Genomic DNA, 17,368 nt, shown 5'->3' on the forward strand with positions numbered 1-17,368 from the left:
ACACCTCTAGATATATGGATGCAAACTGTAATGAGGAAGCCCAGGTGCCTAAAGCACAGGAAAATGAGAAGAGCGAGAGGAGACAACACTTTTTGGGTTTATAAACACAGTTATTCTTATTTTCTCCTCAGTGACTGTTTCACATTGTCAGTATGTCCTTGCCTTTCAGAGACTAAAACAATGTAGTGGCTTTCATGGTACTTGAAGTTATCGAAGACCACAAATCAAATTTTGAATATAAAGAAAGAAATATTCTGCTGCTGCTGAAAACCCCAGGGATGTCGTCTCCCTGTTTCCTTCCGCCCCTGCTCAGTTATTTAATTTCCACTGCCCCCTGTAGACTTTGGGGAGACGTGTGTTTTACTCTTTGGGCTAGCCGTGACTTACCTTTGTTTTTAGGTTAAAAAACAAAGGTAAGTATGGTCTCGACGAGGAACGAACGTTACGCAGCGACTGCCAGAACTTATCAAACTTATCAAACAATAGTTAAATAGTTAGGTTATTAGTTAAGAGTCTTTTTCTGGTTGAGTGGTGTACAAGCCGTATTAGTGACGTCTCTGTGAATTTGACTTGGTGCCAAACATGTGGCGTCGTAGCGAGGAAAACGAAACCTATTAAAAAAAAAACCGACTGGCAACTCGGAAGCTATTGGGGCTGTACGTCCGAACTCCGAAGACATGGAGGCAGAGAGGCGATAGAGCTCGGTTGAATAGGGTTCGTTTGTTTGTTTTCTTTATTTTTAATTGTTGGTTTAGTTGTGTGGCGTCCGCCCGCGGGCTTACTGCAATGGATTCGATAAACCATATCGGGGCGTTACAGGAGTATGTACGCAAACATATCGGAGGAGAAGTAAAATATGAGGATATTGCATCTGCTGGTCCAGATCACATCAAAACGTAAGTAGATGTTTACATCCATGTGTCAGATCTATTGATTGGTTAATTATTCACCTGTATTTTAAAACAACAACAACACTGTATTTAAGCTCCAATGACCCAAGGTAAGAAAAAAACGAAAACGTTTTTCAAACTATTAAGCAACGTTGTTGGACAGAGTTAGCGTTGAGTTCCCACTAGGAGTTACGGTAATGGCAAAGTCAATGGACTCGCTTTTCTCTGTAGACTTAGCTAGCAGACGTGCTTTCTGCTAGCTCTGCCCGAGGTGGGGTGAACCGGAAATACAAAAAAAAGAAATAGAAGTAGAGTAAGGGAGTGGCAGTGGCAGTCGAGAGCGAGTTATAGTGGGAATATCCAAGTAGCTATTTACAAAGCTGTCATTATATTTTACTTTCTTCTGTGAAAACACGGAGCCTCCAAAGGGACACGTATTATTATTATTATTATTATTATTATTATTATTATTATTATTATTATTATTATTGTTATTATTATTATTATTATTATTATTATTATTATTATTATTATTATTATTATGCGTTTTACGCGAGCACGTAAACATATAATGAAGTACATGGGATACATATACTGTCGGGTATATTTTGTTATTTAAGGAAGGTGGTGAAATCCACCTCTGCTGCCATGTCCGCCACCTGACGGAACAAGTTTGTTTGAAGTACATAATCTGTCCGGCTACGGGATCTGTCAATGACTGGCGACGACGTCACATACCGCAACTCTATCTATCTATCTATCTATCTATCTATCTATCTATCTAACTATTCACGTAGAACATCTCTGCGTGCTGGCATAAAACCTTTACGCCAGCACGTAGAACTCATTAAAAAAAAAAAAAAAAAAAATCAATATTAAAAAATTATATAAATCTCAGTCTTTGCACTATACAGTTTTTGCTGCAGTAATTATGCAACATTCTCCACTGTAGGATCAATAAAGGTCTTCTTCTTCTTCTTCTTCTTCTTCTTCTTCTTCTTCAAAATCTGCTTTGCTTTGAGATAAGTGAGCAAGATTCCTATTTCTGCCAGCGGTGACTGGGGATGGGGGTTAATAAAATAGTTGTAATGTTGTCTGAAGCAATATCAAACAATATGTTTCATGTTCATGAAAGTAAATAATTGTCTCTTAGATTTTCTATCGGAGCATTCCTGAATGGCACAGCATATCCTCCAGGAGAAGGCAGAAATAAGAAGGAGGCCAGACAAAAAGCTGCCAAAAATGCCCTGGACGCCTTGATGCAGGAACCTCGGGACTCTGTATGATCAAGTTATCACTATGCATCAAAAATCCAGAATTCCACAGCATGTGAGAAATGTTACCCATTCTGTTTTCCATCTTGACAGGCTACTCATACAGCAGAAGCTCCCCCGTCACCTGCTCAGTCAAAAAGAATCACCCAGGTTAAATATGTTTGTTGGTTAAACGAGTATGGTAATGAGAACAGGTTAATAGTGAAGGTTGTTGAGTCACCATTTTGGGGACCAGGTGATGCTCTGCAGTAAGTCTCTGCGCCGTTTCCCCATTTCACTCAAATTGGCTTACTTGTCAATACAGATACATTCAATAAGATATGCATTTTAACAGGCGCTGTCACTTTTTGGTTGGTGATAAGGAGTATCCAGAGGGAACAGGAAGAAATAAAAAAGAAGCCAAGGAGGCGGCAGCCAAACTTGTGTATCTTGAGGTGCATGGCAGTGAAATGTCTGAGGTATGTGAAAATACCACACCATGACAAGTTTTATCAAGGCGCTTTTTGTAATGAAAAGCGTCATTGCCACTCAGTAGTTGTTAAAGTAGTAGTTGGTAAAATAGTAGTTTAGTAACACTTGTAACTAACTGTGTTGAAGCCTGGAGAGGAGAGAAGGAGATTCCCCAGCGGTCCGAGCCCTGAGGAATCCAGTCAGTCCAATGTGTCAGATATCAGGTGAGTAGCGACTTTCTATCTCTGCCTGGTTCATGCCTGGTCATCAAAAGATTTTCAGAGATTTTTTTGTGTGTTCCAGTGGTAACACAAACCAATTGAGCATCACAGCGACAGGTGAAAGTGTGGTGGGGATTAATTACATTGGACTCATCAATGGCTACTGTCAAGACAAAAAGATCCAGTGCGATTACATCCTGGATCACAGAGACGGCCCAGCACACAAACCTCAGTCAGTATCCATCACTGACCTTTGATGCAATGATACTATTGAGAGATTGCTGTAATAACTGTCTGTGTTTGACATGATGTCTATGTTTCTAATGCCTTTCTGCACAGTTTTGTTTACAAGTTAGTGATAGATAAAAAAGAGTGCTTTATCGGTGAGGGTGGGAGCGTCAAGAAAGCCCAACAGCATGCAGCTCAGCAGGCCTGGTCTGCTCTTCATGGACATTCAGACTGGAGCAGCAAGGTATTTTGTGGAATACATTATATCCAAACTTAAGGTTTGTCATGATCCATCTGTCACATTTACCTTGACCAACCTCTCCGCTCTCCTGTGACATACAGGCAACATCCGAGGCTGAAGATAACGTGCAAACAAAGCCGTCCAACTCGCAGAGCACTGTGTAAGGCGCAAGACGATGACAGTGAGACAGGTGTAATGTTGACAATGGCTAAATAAATTATTCACTCTGTTCTTTGTGGGAGCCCAGTGTGACAAAAACAGGAATTCACTCAGCATCTGCCAGTGAATGGGTTGTTTTCGCTGATCCATCAAATCCTCCAAACGACCAGGTCTGTGACTCTACACAACAGCCAACTGTCTTTACGTTAATGTTTTCTGATCAAGAAGTGTCCTTCACTTGTCTTTCTGTTGAACTGTCATGATGGATTTTGGATTGTGTGGCCTATTAAATGCAAATTACCCTCTCTATCCTGAACATTCCATTGTGAAGATTCAAAGTCCTGACAGCAAGTCCAGGGTAAGGTAGGTCACACCCACAGTGCAATAATATTTCACCTTTCGTCATTTAATCATTCAGTAAACTAAGCTTTTGCTCAATGTGTGCTCTTAGGATTGCAGCAAATTTCCAGAATATGCGAAGAAATAGCATGGAGGTAAAAGTAGATAATTATTTTATTAATTTTCACCATCCATTTTTTTTTAGCACACATTTATGAACTTTTTTACTCACTTGAACTGATTAATTACTTGTTTGTTAGCATCCACGTAATTTCAAGGTTGCTGAAGCCAGTCAGGGCAAGAGAAAAACTGCCTCAAGGTATGGAAATAATGATTCTGCTGGGCACAGATGTACCAGCCAAATTTATTATTTTGATATGTGTTAAGCCAGACTTTGTTTTATTTATATTTCTGTCTGCACAGGTTTAAATCCGAATTTGAGTCGATTCAGCGCCTTGGAAAAGGAACTTTTGGTCGTGTTTTCAAGGCAAGACAAGTACTAGATAAAAAGTACTTCGCCATCAAGATCGTCACATGGAAAGCGTGAGTAAAGTGTGGATGATGATAATGATGATGTTTTCTTTTGTTGTTTGATTTATTATTTACTTGCATCTTATTTTGGGGGTTTGTAAAACTAGATCAATAATTTAAACAACATATATGCGTACATTTTTTCCTTTACTGATTTTAAAGTGAATTTCTTTTTTCTTTGAAACAGACAAGCTCAAAAAGAGGTGGAGGTCCTATCAGGGCTTGACCACTGCAACATTGTTCGTTATTACACATGTTGGTTGGAGGATGACCTGTACGAGTTGGAGAGCGGAGCTGGCAGTTCCAGTGGTTCATAGTAAGTCTCATCCACTCATGGAAGGTTTGTCTGAAATGATCCTGAGAATCAGTTTTATTGTGTTCATCAGACGGACAATCATCTACAGATCACGTGGGAAGTTGTTGTGATGCATCCACATATTGGTTTGACTTTAGAGATTTTTTTCCACAACGTTAATTATTTCCTATTTATTTCAAGTTCAACAGAGAGTTTGTCTGGAAAAAAATACCTCTATATTCAGATGGAATTGTGTGACACGACACTTCAAAGCTGGATAGAGGCCAGGAACAAGGACGAAGACCCCAAGAGAAGAGTGGATAGTCTGACTCTTGCTCAGCAAATAGTCAGTGGAGTCGAGTACTTTCACTCCAAAAATCTCATTCACAGAGATCTGAAGGTGAGCAAGAGAGTGTGAAATCATTGATCAACCCTGATCAATCATAGAGTTGATCAATTTATTCTTATCCCATTGTTTAGCCTGCCAACATCATGTTTCGGAATGATAAAATAAAGATCGGAGACTTTGGTCTGGCTACTGAGGACAGTCAAGGTACAGAGGATCCCATGGAGAGAACAGTTGGGAAAGGAACCAAATTGTACATGGCTCCTGAGCAGGTGAGAAGGCCCTCACTGAGGCTGCCACTACATTTATCTGTTTACTAATGCTCCAAAGTGTCTTCTAACATGTTTGCTTTACTTCCTATTTCAAAGGAATGTGAGACAGCATATGACAGAAAAGTGGACATATTTGCTGTGGGCTTGATATATTTTGAACTTCTTTGGAAACTACCCAACAAAATGGAGAGGAACAAGGCAAGTGTTATGGGTATCCATCTACAATTCTTTTTAGCAGATGCTTGTTTCCAAAGTGACATACAGCACAAGCAAGAATTTAGACTAGAGGGAAAAACTATGTGCTTCAAGTTTGATTGAAGTTGATTTGTCTCACGCTGAAGCTTTTGTCTTTTCTGCCCTTACTGTATGACTAATAGATTTTCAAAAACATCAGAAGGAGGGAAACTCCCTCTGAATTTGAACGCAAATTCCCCAGTGAGGTACACAGTCTTTTACTTGTCACCTGACATTGTATCATTACTTAAATGGGAATACTTGTGTGTTTAATTTAAATAATAAGTAAATATAAGTTATGCCTTTTTTATGCTGCACATATCACCTTTCTCTTTTTTGTTGCAGGACCAAATTATTAAGTCAATGCTGAGTGAGAAACCAGAAGACCGACCTGAAGCAAGCGTTGTGAAGCAGAACCTGGAAAAGTTTTATGATAATCTTTTACCTAAAATTGAAGACATCTGTCTTAGAACTGTATAATTTCTTTTTTCGTGCAGAAAATACTATCACGACCAACAAAACCACAACTAGTGATAAGCCGATCTTATAAAAATAACACTTTATGAACTAAGGTTGTAAAATGTACAACAGATTTTGGGGTTGGTGCATTGATGCAATGATGGATATCAGTGCCAGCATTTGTGTTTTCTGTCAAATGGAATCTGGTGTTATGAGGTCTTGCTTGCTTGGTTTCGTTTCCTTCTCAACCATTGGGAGTTTGCACCATGGCCCTGTTTGAATAGGAGGGCTCCTCTCCCTAATCTGCTCTGCTCTGTTGTCATGCTGTCACCTGAATCACAGTTTGCATACGACCAGTGCAAGAATTGATCGCAACAAACAGAAAGGTGTTTGCATGTTTACAGGTGTTTCTTTTTTAAACTGTGGTAAACAAAACTATTGCTCTTGAACATACATGATATGCTTCTAGAACTTGTGTACATGAGTTTTTGGCATGTACTGTTGCACACACATGAGAAGTGTGTGTTCGATGAGAGAAGGGTTAACAATCAATGTGCATTTTAAATCTGAAAAAAAATTGTTCACCTAGTACCATGCCTTGTATTTTAACATAGAACTGGTGTCAACATCATGTGGTTTGGGATGAAAGTGGGTGAGTGTGTCTACAGTGTCATTGTACTGTTCACTTTAAGAAGGTAAAGAATAAAGGATACATGTCTATAACTGGACTAGGACTGCTTCAGGTCTCTATATTTCTGATGGTATATATTTTTTTAAATGGACTTTCTGCTTTTTATGTCATAGAAAATAATTTGGGTTTATAAACACAGTTATGTGGGCGACACGGTGGTGCAGTGGTTAGCGCTGCTGCCTCACAGCAAGAAGGTTGTGGGTTCGATTCTGGGGCCCGGGCCTGGAAACCTTTCTGTGTGGAGTTTGCATGCGTGGGTTCTCTCCGGGTTCTCCGGCTTGCTCCCACAGTCCAAAAACATGCATGTGAGGTCAATTGAACGCTCTAAATTGTCCGTAGGTTTGCATATAAGTGTGAATGGTTGTCTTTTTCTATGTGGCCCTGCGCTGAACTGGCGACTTGTCCATGGTGTCACCCTGCCTTCGCCCTAAGACTGCTGGGATAGGCTCCAGCAGACCCCCATGACCCTGAATAGGAATAAGCGAGTATAGAAGATGAATGAATGAATGAACACAGTTATTCTTATTTTCTCCTCAGTGGCTGTTTCACATTGTCAGTATTTCCTTGCCTTTCAGAGACTAAAACAATGTAGTGGCTTTCATGGTACTTGAAGTTATCAAAGACCACAAATCAAATTTTGAATATAAAGAAAGAAATATTCTGCTGCTGCTGAAAACCCCAGGGATGTCGTCTCCCTGTTTCCTTCCGCCCCTGCTCAGTTATTTCATTTCCACTGCCCCCTGTAGACTTTGGGGAGACGTGTGTTTTACTCTTTGGGCTAGCCGTGACTTACCTTTGTTTTTAGGTTAAAAAACAAAACAAAACAAAGGTAAGTATGGTCTCGACGAGGAACGAACGTTACGCAGCGACTGCCAGAACTTATCAAACTTATCAAACAATAGTTAAATAGTTAAGTTATTAGTTAAGAGTCTTTTTCTGGTTGAGTGGTGTACAAGCCGTATTAGTGACGTCTCTGTGAATTTGACTTGGTGCCAAACATGTGGCGTCGTAGCGAGGAAAACGAAACCTATTAAAAAAAAAAACGACTGGCAACTCGGAAGCTATTGGGGCTGTACGTCCGAACTCCGAAGACATGGAGGCAGAGAGGCGATAGAGCTCGGTTGAATAGGGTTCGTTTGTTTGTTTTCTTTATTTTTAATTGTTGGTTTAGTTGTGTGGCGTCCGCCCGCGGGCTTACTGCAATGGATTCGATAAACCATATCGGGGCGTTACAGGAGTATGCACAGAGTATCGGAGGAGAAGTAAAATATGAGGATATTGCATCTGCTGGTCCAGATCACATCAAAACGTAAGTAGATGTTTACATCCATGTGTCAGATCTATTGATTGGTTAATTATTCACCTGTATTTTAAAACAACAACAACATTGTATTTAAGCTCCGATGACCCAAGGTCAGAAAAAAACGAAAACGTTTTTCAAGCTATTAAGCAACGTTGTTGAATAGAGCTAGCATTAAGCGACTTCGGCCAGACTCTCTTGTGGGAGAGACTCTCTTGGGCAAAACTCTGCGAGTTGTTACGGTTATGGCGAAATCAATGGACTCGCTTTTTTCTGTATAGCCTATGTTCCACTAAAATTAGCGGGATGACACCATGTTTTTGGACGCGGGACGTCGCGGAAGCAATCGGCAATATTGAATTCCGTGTCCACGCACCAAACCCAGCGGGGTGTCACCCCCGCAGGCAAGCTGCACCCCCTTCGCTTTCACCGCTGCGTGTCTGCTGACGTCATCGCGCTGAGATCGCATGATGAAGTTCTACAGAATTCAAGAGTCCGGCGGTGGCCAGTGTTCTTAGTTGTTGATCACTTTTGGCTGTAGTGGAACGATGACGTCGCATGTGCCGAGGTGTCGTGACAGGGCGTTGACGCCAGGTCTGAGCCTGATGGCGCCTACTTGCGCCATACCGCGCGTCAGACCGCGTCAAAAACGCGTTCAGTGTGTAGGCACCTTGAGGGAGTGGCAGTGGCAGTCCAGAGCGAGTTGTAGCGGGAACATCCAAATAGCTATTTACAAAGCTGTCATTATATTTTACTTTTTATTTTATTATTATTATTATTATGATTATTATTATTATTATTATTATTATTATTATTATTATTATTATTAATAATAATAATAATAATAATAATAATAATAATAATCATAATAATAATAATATTATGCGTTTTACCCGAGCACGTAAACATATAATGAAGTACATCTGATACATATACTGTCGGGTATATTTCGTTATTGGTGGTGAAATCCACCACTGCTGCCACCTGACGGGACAAGTTTGTTTGAAGTATATAATCTGTCCGGCTACGGGATCTGTCAATGACTGGCGACGACGTCACATACCACAACTCTATCTATCTATCTATCTATCTATCTATCTATCTATCTATCTATCTATCTATTCACGTAGAAGATATTTGCGTGCTCGCATAAAACTTTTAAGTGAGCGCTTATAAATCTTACGTGCTGGCGTAAAACTTTTACGCCAGCACGTAGAACTCATTTAAAAAAAAAAAAAAAATCTATATTAAAAAAATTATATAAATCTCAGTCTTTGCACTATACAGTTTTTGCTGCAGTAATTATGCAAAATTCTCCACTGTGGGATCAATAAAGGTCGTCTTCTTCTTCTTCTTCTTCTTCTTCAAAATCTGCTTTGCTTTGAGATAAGTGAGCAAGATTCCTATTTCTGCCAGCGGTGACTGGGGATGGGGGTTAATAAAATAGTTGTAATGTTGTCTGAAGCAATATCAAACAATATGTTGGTATCATGTTTATGAAAGTAAATAATTGTCTCTTAGATTTTCTGTCGGAGCATTCCTGAATGGCACAGCATATCCTCCAGGAGAAGGCAGAAATAAGAAGGAGGCCAGACAAAAAGCTGCCAAAAATGCCCTGGACGCCTTGATGCAGGAACCTCGGGACTCTGTATGATCAAGTTATCACTATGCATCAAAAATCCAGAATTCCACAGCATGTGAGAAATGTTACCCATTCTGTTTTCCATCTTGACAGGCTACTCATACAGCAGAAGCTCCCCCGTCACCTGCTCAGTCAAAAAGAATCACCCAGGTTGACTATGTTTCTTGGTTAAATGAGTATGGTAATGAGAACAGGTTAATAGTGAAGGTTGTTGAGTCACCAGTTCGGGGACCAGGTGATGCTCTGCAGTAAGTCTCTGTGCCGTTTCCCCATTTCACTCAAATTGGCTTACTTGTCAATACAGATACATTCAATAAGATCTACATTTCAACAGGCACCGTCACTTTTTGGTTGGTGGTAAGGAGTATCCAGAGGGAACAGGAAGAAATAAAAAAGAAGCCAAGGAGGCGGCAGCCAAACTTGTGTATCTTGAGGTGCATGGCAGTGAAATGTCTGAGGTATGTGATAATACCACACCATGACAAGTTTTATCAAGGCGCTTTTTGTAATGAAAAGCGTCATTGCCACTCAGTAGTTGTTAAAGTAGTAGTTGGTAAAATAGTAGTTTAGTAACACTTGTAACTAACTGTGTTGAAGCCTGGAGAGGAGAGAAGGAGATTCCCCAGCGGTCCGAGCCCTGAGGAATCCAGTCAGTCCAATGTGTCAGATATCAGGTGAGTAGCGACTTTCTATCTCTGCCTGGTTCATGCCTGGTCATCAAAAGATTTTCAGAGATTTTTTTTGTGTGTTCCAGTGGTAACACAAACCAATTGAGCATCACAGCGACAGGTGAAAGTGTGGTGGGGATTAATTACATTGGACTCATCAATGGCTACTGTCAAGACAAAAAGATCCAGTGCGATTACATCCTGGATCACAGAGACGGCCCAGCGCACAAACCTCAGTCAGTATCCATCACTGACCTTTGATGCAATGATACTATTGAGAGATTGCTGTAATAACTGTCTGTGTTTGACATGATGTCTATGTTTCTAATGCCTTTCTGCACAGTTTTGTTTACAAGTTAGTGATAGATAAAAAAGAGTGCTTTATCGGTGAGGGTGGGAGCGTCAAGAAAGCCCAACAGCATGCAGCTCAGCAGGCCTGGTCTGCTCTTCGTGGACATTCAGACTGGAGCAGCAAGGTATTTTGTGAAATACATTATATCCAAACTTAAGGTTTGTCATGATCCATCTGTCACGTTTAACTTGGCCTGTCATGATGGATTTTGGATGATGTGGCCTATTTAATGCAAATTACCCTCTCTATCCCGAACATTCCATTGTGAAGATTCAAAGTCCTGACAGCAAGTCCAGGGTAAGGTAGGTCACACCCACAGTGCAATAATATTTCACCTTTCGTCATTTAATCATTCAATAAACTAAGCTTTTGCTCAATGTGTGCTCTTAGGATTGCAGCAAATTTCCAGAATATGCGAAGAAATAGCATGGAGGTAAAAGTAGATAATTATTTTATTAATTTTCACCATGCATTTTTTTTTTTTTTAGCACACATTAACATTAACTTTTTTACTCACTCAAACTGATTAATCACTTTTTTGTTAGCATCCACGTAATTTCAAGGTTGCTGAAGCCAGTCAGGGCAAGAGAAAAACTGCCTCAAGGTATGGAAATAATGATTCTGCTGGGCACAGATGTACCAGCCAAATTTATTATTTTGATATGTGTTAAGCCAGACTTTGTTTTATTTATATTTCAGTCTGCAAAGGTTTAAATCCGAATTTGAGGCGATTCAGCGCCTTGGAAAAGGAACTTTTGGTCGTGTTTTCAAGGCAAGACAAGTACTAGATAAAAAGTACTTCGCCATCAAGATCGTCACATGGAAAGCGTGAGTAAAGTGTGGATGATGATAATGATGATGTTTTCTTTTGTTGTTTGATTTATTATTTACTTGCATCTTATTTTGGGGGTTTGTAAAACTAGATCAATAATTTAAACAACATATATGCGTACATTTTTCCCTTTACTGATTTTAAAGTGAATTTCTTTTTTCTTTGAAACAGACAAGCTCAAAAAGAGGTGGAGGTCCTATCAGGGCTTGACCACTGCAACATTGTTCGTTATTACACATGTTGGTTGGAGGATGACCTGTATGAGTTGGAGAGCGGAGCTGGCAGTTCCAGTGGTTCACAAAACACAGATAAAGTCTCCTCCACTCCTGCAAGGTTTGTCTGAAATGATCCTGAGAATCATTTTTATTGTGTTCATCAGACGGACAATCATCTACAGATCACGTGGGAAGTTGTTGTGATGCATCCACATATTGGTTTGACTTTAGAGATTTTTTTCCACAACATTAATTATTTCCTATTTATTCAAGTTCAACAGAGGGTTTGTCTGGAAAAAAACACCTCTATATTCAGATGGAATTGTGTGACACGACACTTCAAAGCTGGATAGAGGCCAGGAACAAGGACGAAGACCCCAAGAGAAGAGTGGATAGTCTGACTCTTGCTCAGCAAATAGTCAGTGGAGTCGAGTACTTTCACTCCAAAAATCTCATTCACAGAGATCTGAAGGTGAGCAAGAGAGTGTGAAATCATTGATCAACCCTGATCAATCATAGAGTTGATCAATTTATTCTTATCCCATTGTTTAGCCTGCCAACATCATGTTTCGGAATGATAAAATAAAGATCGGAGACTTTGGTCTGGTCACTGAGGACAGTCAAGGTACAGAGGATCCCATGGAGAGAACAGTTGGGCTAGGAACCGCACTGTACATGGCTCCTGAGCAGGTGAGAAGGCCCTCACTGAGGCTGCCACTACATTTATCTGTTTACTAATGCTCCAAAGTGTCTTCTAACATGTTTGCTTTACTTCCTATTTCAAAGGAATGTGAGACAGCATATGACAGAAAAGTGGACATATTTGCTGTGGGCTTGATATATTTTGAACTTCTTTGGAAACTATCTACCAGAAGTGAGACGTACAAGGCAAGTGTTATGGGTATCCATCTACAATTCTTTAGTTATTTAGCAGATGCTTGTTTCCAAAGTGACATACAGCACAAGCAAGAATTTAGACTAGAGTCTAAGACTAGAGACAGAAAAACTGTTAAACAATGTGCTTCAAGTTTGATTGAAGTTGATTTGTCTCACGCTGAAGCTTTTGTCTTTTCTGCCCTTACTGTATGACTAATAGATTTTCAAAGACGTCAGAAGGAGGGAAACTCCCTCTGAATTTGAACGCAAATTCCCCAGTGAGGTACACAGTCTTTTACTTGTCACCTGACATTGTATCATTACTTAAATGGGAATACTTGTGTGTTTAATTTAAATAATAAGTAAATATAAGTTATGCCTTTTTTATGCTGCACATATCACCTTTCTCTTTTTTGTTGCAGGACCAAATTATTAAGTCAATGCTGAGTGAGAAACCAGAAGACCGACCTGAAGCAAGCGTTGTGAAGCAGAACCTGGAAAAGTTTTATGATAATCTTTTACCTAAAATTGAAGACATCTGTCTTAGAACTGTATAATTTCTTTTTTTGCGCAGAAAATACTATCACGACCAACAAAACCACAACTAGTGATAAGCCGATCTTATAAAAATAACACTTTATGAACTAAGGTTGTAAAATGTACAACAGATTTTGGGGTTGGTGCATTGATGCAATGATGGATATCAGTGCCAGCATTTGTGTTTTCTGTCAAATGGAATCTGGTGTTATGAGGTCTTGCTTGCTTGGTTTCGTTTCCTTCTCAACCATTGGGAGTTTGCACCATGGCCCTGTTTGAATAGGAGGGCTCCTCTCCCTAATCTGCTCTGCTCTGTTGTCATGCTGTCACCTGAATCACAGTTTGCATACGACCAGTGCAAGAATTGATCGCAACAAACAGAAAGGTGTTTGCATGTTTACAGGTGTTTCTTTTTTAAACTATGGTAAACAAAACTATTGCTCCTGAACATACATGATATGCTTCTAGAACTTGTTTTTTGAGATGAGATTTTGGCATGTACTGTTGCACACACATGAGAAGTGTGTGTTCGATGAGAGAAGGGTTAACAATCAATGTGCATTTTAAATCTGAAAAAAAAATTGTTCACCTAGTACCATGCCTTGTATTTTAACATAGAACTGGTGTCAACATCATGTGGTTTGGGATGAAAGTGGGTGAGTGTGTCTACAGTGTCATTGTACTGTTCACTTTAAGAAGGTAAAGAATAAAGGATACATGTCTACAACTGGACTGAGAGTGCTTCAGGTCTGTAAATTCATGACAGACTATTATTTGTCTGTCACAAATTATTTATATATTAAATATATTAAGGATTTATGGCGCATAACCATGCACACGTTTTAGATTTTTTTTTTTTTAATTTGTGAAGATAATTTTTATATTAAGTTATTCCTTTTCATGTAAGTTTGTACTTGAACCTTATATTTTATATCAGATATTTTTTTGTATTTAAAAGACAACAGCATATATTCATAAAATTTACAATAAACAGCCAAAATAGAATTCCTAATATTTTGTGTTCAGTTGAAAACAGATCGTAACTTTTTTTTTGCAGATGTTGCTGATGGAAATGCTCGATAAGATTGCAAGACATCAGACATGCTCAAAACGTGCACCACACGGGGGCAGTCTTGCACTTAAAATGTCTCTCTCTCTTTTTCCCCCTTTTTATTTATTTATTTATTTATTTATTTATTTATTTATTTATTTTTACAATCTTAGAGTAAAAAAATAAAAATATAAATTTCCTGAGATTAAAATGAAAAAAAATGAGGGCAAGAATAAGTGCTACCCCTTTTCTTTATTTCGAAAGATGTCCATTGATGATGATGACAAAACAAAGAACGGCCAGCGTGACGGACCGCATCGCTTCTTTCAAATATGACCTGTAGGCGGCACTGTGGCTCTGCGCGGATCACGCAGCACGGACCGTGACTGCAGACTGTTTCACAGCCTGTGGGTGAGGAAGATTTATTCACAATGATGGCCAAAGCCAAGGGATCTGGGTGACATTTAATCATGCCTTAGGCGCATGCTTGATGATTAGCATCTCTGTGGAAAACAACAGTAACAAGTGCCAAGACGCAGGGTCCCACACAATCACCTGGCCACAGAGCGCACAGTCACATCAGCACCTGGTAATCAACACAAATCAGCCGCTGCAGCTGAACACGTACACAGTCGCCACTCTACAAAAGCTGTCCAATTTAGCTCTGTGTCTGCAAAGACACAGTCAAGGCACGGGGAACTATGGCAGGAAGGCCTTTGTGCGGAGCAGTTCAGCCACTGTACAAATACAGTGACAATAGAGAACCTGCGCAAGGTGCCTTTGAATTGTGTATAGTGTTTCCTCAAGGAAAGACTGGAGGTAGCGGAGATTAAAATGTTGAGGTTGTCTTTGGGAGTGAACAGATTGGATAGAATCAGGAATGAGTACATCAGAAGGACACGGCGTGAGTCAAAGCCAGAGATGCCAGACTGATGGTTTGGACATGTGTCGAGGAGCAGTGCAGTAAATGGATAGTACAATGGATGAAGGATGCTCAAGTTAGAACTGCCAGCCTAGAAGAAAACAATGACGACGACGCAGACAATAAGGTTGGATGGAGACGGACAATTCCATGGTCAGATTCTTTTGCTACTATGAAGAAAGCAAAACAATTTGATATCGGTAATATTTTCACATGACAAATCTTAAACGTCTATTGTGTGATGATGTTAATGTCAATATAGGCTGGCTGAAACATACAGGGAATGTTTTCAACACCTCGCTTAATCGTTGTCATTAATCAGTTACAGCAATTATTTTTGGCAAAGGCGATTCCAAACCATACTGGCAAGGTGTACCAGATAAAGTGGTCGTTGCTGGTACATAGCAGCGATAGCGTAAACGTAAGCTTTTTACCGGAGTCTATGGTGCTTCAAAAGCCTCACTTTGTTTAGTAGTGAGTTGCTAGGTTGTTTTGAGTGCAAGTGATTACTCCCTACTATTTTCAACTTCATTGGTTTCAAAGAGGCCAGTTCATTTGTAGCTTAACCCATTACAAGCACACAACGACTGTAAATGTTCCCCGTAGTCACACAAATCAATGGATCGAAGTGAGTACAGGGAAATAGATAGAAATAATATAAATAGAAATGTTGATTGTGTTTTGTTTTTTGCTTTTAAATGGTAGAATTAAATCCTAGCATGAAAACAGTACAATTTGGAGAGTTGTTTGGAAAATAAAGTTAGTGAGTAGGTGTTTTTGTTTTGTTCTGTTATGACTGACAATGATTCAAACAGCACAAGAGTGTCCTTGTAGATATACAACAGCAGGATGACAACAGCTCCAAACTCAGCTTCAACAGCATGGGTACCATCTCTTAAAAAGTCATCATCTACTGTAGTCTTCTTCCCTGGTGACCTGACTCCAGCAAAATTCCAGTGGTCTAGTCGTCAGCATAGCAACACAGCTTTAGTGACCACCGTAAACAGCAGATAAATGAGCAGCACATTGCGTCACCACTCAGTGATTCTGCGCTGGAAGTCCCTCACACACTCTGTTTGAGTTTTCACTGTGCGTGACGCCCTCGGAATCATGCTGGACGTTCTTACTGCTGAGGCCAGCTCTCTGGTGCAATCTACTTCCTGGAGATTGCAAGGTTGTGGAGGGAAAAAAAAAATAAAGCAGATGCCATTGAAAAAGTGTGCAAAGTGTGTCCACGCAGGATCATTTCAGTTTATCTTTGGCTTGCGTGTATTGAAATGTGTCAGTAAACACAGTGGAGGACAGAAGTGGCAGTAGAAAAACAAAGTCGCTTCTGGTAAGTGTGAAAAAGCAGTGCACAAATTTAGGACAACGCTTCCCATGTCGAAATCAGCACACAATACAATCAGTGTACTGGATTAAAGTGGATTACTTTCAAGTGCAGCAAAGGTGTTACGAGATTTTGGTTACCGCTCTGGTGTCTTTTCCCACACGCTAATTCTCCTCCCCAGTATTTAGCAATAGCTGCAGCAGTGAGCTGAGATTTTTCCCCTCCGTCTCTGCAGATGCTATCTGGATATGACGGAGGCGCTCGGCAGAAACTTCTTCCCTTGACATTTACACCTCCAAAACAAGTCCTCCCGTTCCCAGTTTAACAGTGGGCCTATCTGAGATAAGAGAGCTGGTATGGTTCCAATCTTCCACAGCTGTCGCGCCTGTGCGAGCAGCTTTATTGGATGTATTGAGGTCACTTCCTCTGAGAGCAGTGTGGGCACTGAAGCAGCACTCCAGTCAGTGGCCTGGACCGTGTTGCCGGGGGTGAAATAGACTCACCAGTCAGGAGCACAGCGGTGGAGTGTCTCCCCAAAGTCCCAGGGGTCGGACAAAACTATTACTGCGAACACCACCTTCGTTTCAGATGCAGCACTGCGAGTTTGTTCTTCTCACTCTGTGTGTTTAAAAGTCGGCTTTTGCGGCAAAGGGAGAGGCGGGGAAACTATATGTGCGCGGAACTTCTCATTCAATGTTGCCATCTTCCTCCTGGGTGTCTATATATTTCTGTTGTTAAATTTCCACTTAACCTCTCGTGAACCCCGGTGAACTAGAGCATGACCGCACGCTGCGCCTTGCCAGCGGCCAGACTTGGCTCTCACTGCCGACTTGCCGCTTCGAAAGCAGCACATTCTGCCACTGTTCAGTCTGGCGTCGGCGCACTGGAAAAGCACAGCATGTTTAAGCAACCAATGGAAACTTTACAACACCAGCAACCTTTGGGGAGGCCTCAGTTTCCATCTGAGCCAATCAGGACAGACTGATCATTCCACTGGCCATGGATGGTTTGTA

General features: G+C 40.4%; 2 protein-coding genes across 2 annotated transcripts; both read left to right on the forward strand.

Moving 5' to 3' along the window:
- Nucleotides 1-534: 534 nt before the first annotated feature.
- Nucleotides 535-6,667, forward strand: eif2ak2 (eukaryotic translation initiation factor 2-alpha kinase 2). Its single transcript, XM_076018956.1, has 19 exons — nt 535-896; nt 2,044-2,170; nt 2,258-2,412; nt 2,499-2,622; nt 2,762-2,838; nt 2,918-3,067; nt 3,175-3,307; nt 3,406-3,464; nt 3,552-3,633; nt 3,795-3,826; nt 3,915-3,957; nt 4,063-4,121; nt 4,226-4,345; nt 4,521-4,649; nt 4,830-5,028; nt 5,109-5,246; nt 5,343-5,444; nt 5,624-5,686; nt 5,826-6,667. Exons 1-19 carry the CDS (start codon nt 787-789, stop codon nt 5,958-5,960), a joined length of 2,037 nt encoding a protein of 678 aa, XP_075875071.1. The 5' UTR covers nt 535-786; the 3' UTR covers nt 5,961-6,667.
- A 1,028-nt stretch (nt 6,668-7,695) lies between these two features.
- On the forward strand, nt 7,696-13,784 carry LOC142883772 (interferon-induced, double-stranded RNA-activated protein kinase-like). Its single transcript, XM_076018957.1, has 17 exons — nt 7,696-7,939; nt 9,452-9,578; nt 9,666-9,820; nt 9,907-10,030; nt 10,170-10,246; nt 10,327-10,476; nt 10,584-10,716; nt 10,863-10,894; nt 10,983-11,025; nt 11,138-11,196; nt 11,292-11,420; nt 11,596-11,757; nt 11,913-12,111; nt 12,192-12,329; nt 12,426-12,540; nt 12,746-12,798; nt 12,938-13,784. Exons 1-17 carry the CDS (start codon nt 7,833-7,835, stop codon nt 13,070-13,072), a joined length of 1,938 nt encoding a protein of 645 aa, XP_075875072.1. The 5' UTR covers nt 7,696-7,832; the 3' UTR covers nt 13,073-13,784.
- Nucleotides 13,785-17,368: the final 3,584 nt, after the last annotated feature.

This window comes from Nelusetta ayraudi, unplaced genomic scaffold, assembly GCF_046127955.1.
Source record: "Nelusetta ayraudi isolate G7.1 ecotype Tasmania unplaced genomic scaffold, CSIRO-AGI_Nayr_v1 ptg000008l, whole genome shotgun sequence".
In the NCBI taxonomy this organism is placed as follows: Eukaryota; Metazoa; Chordata; class Actinopteri; order Tetraodontiformes; family Monacanthidae; genus Nelusetta; species Nelusetta ayraudi.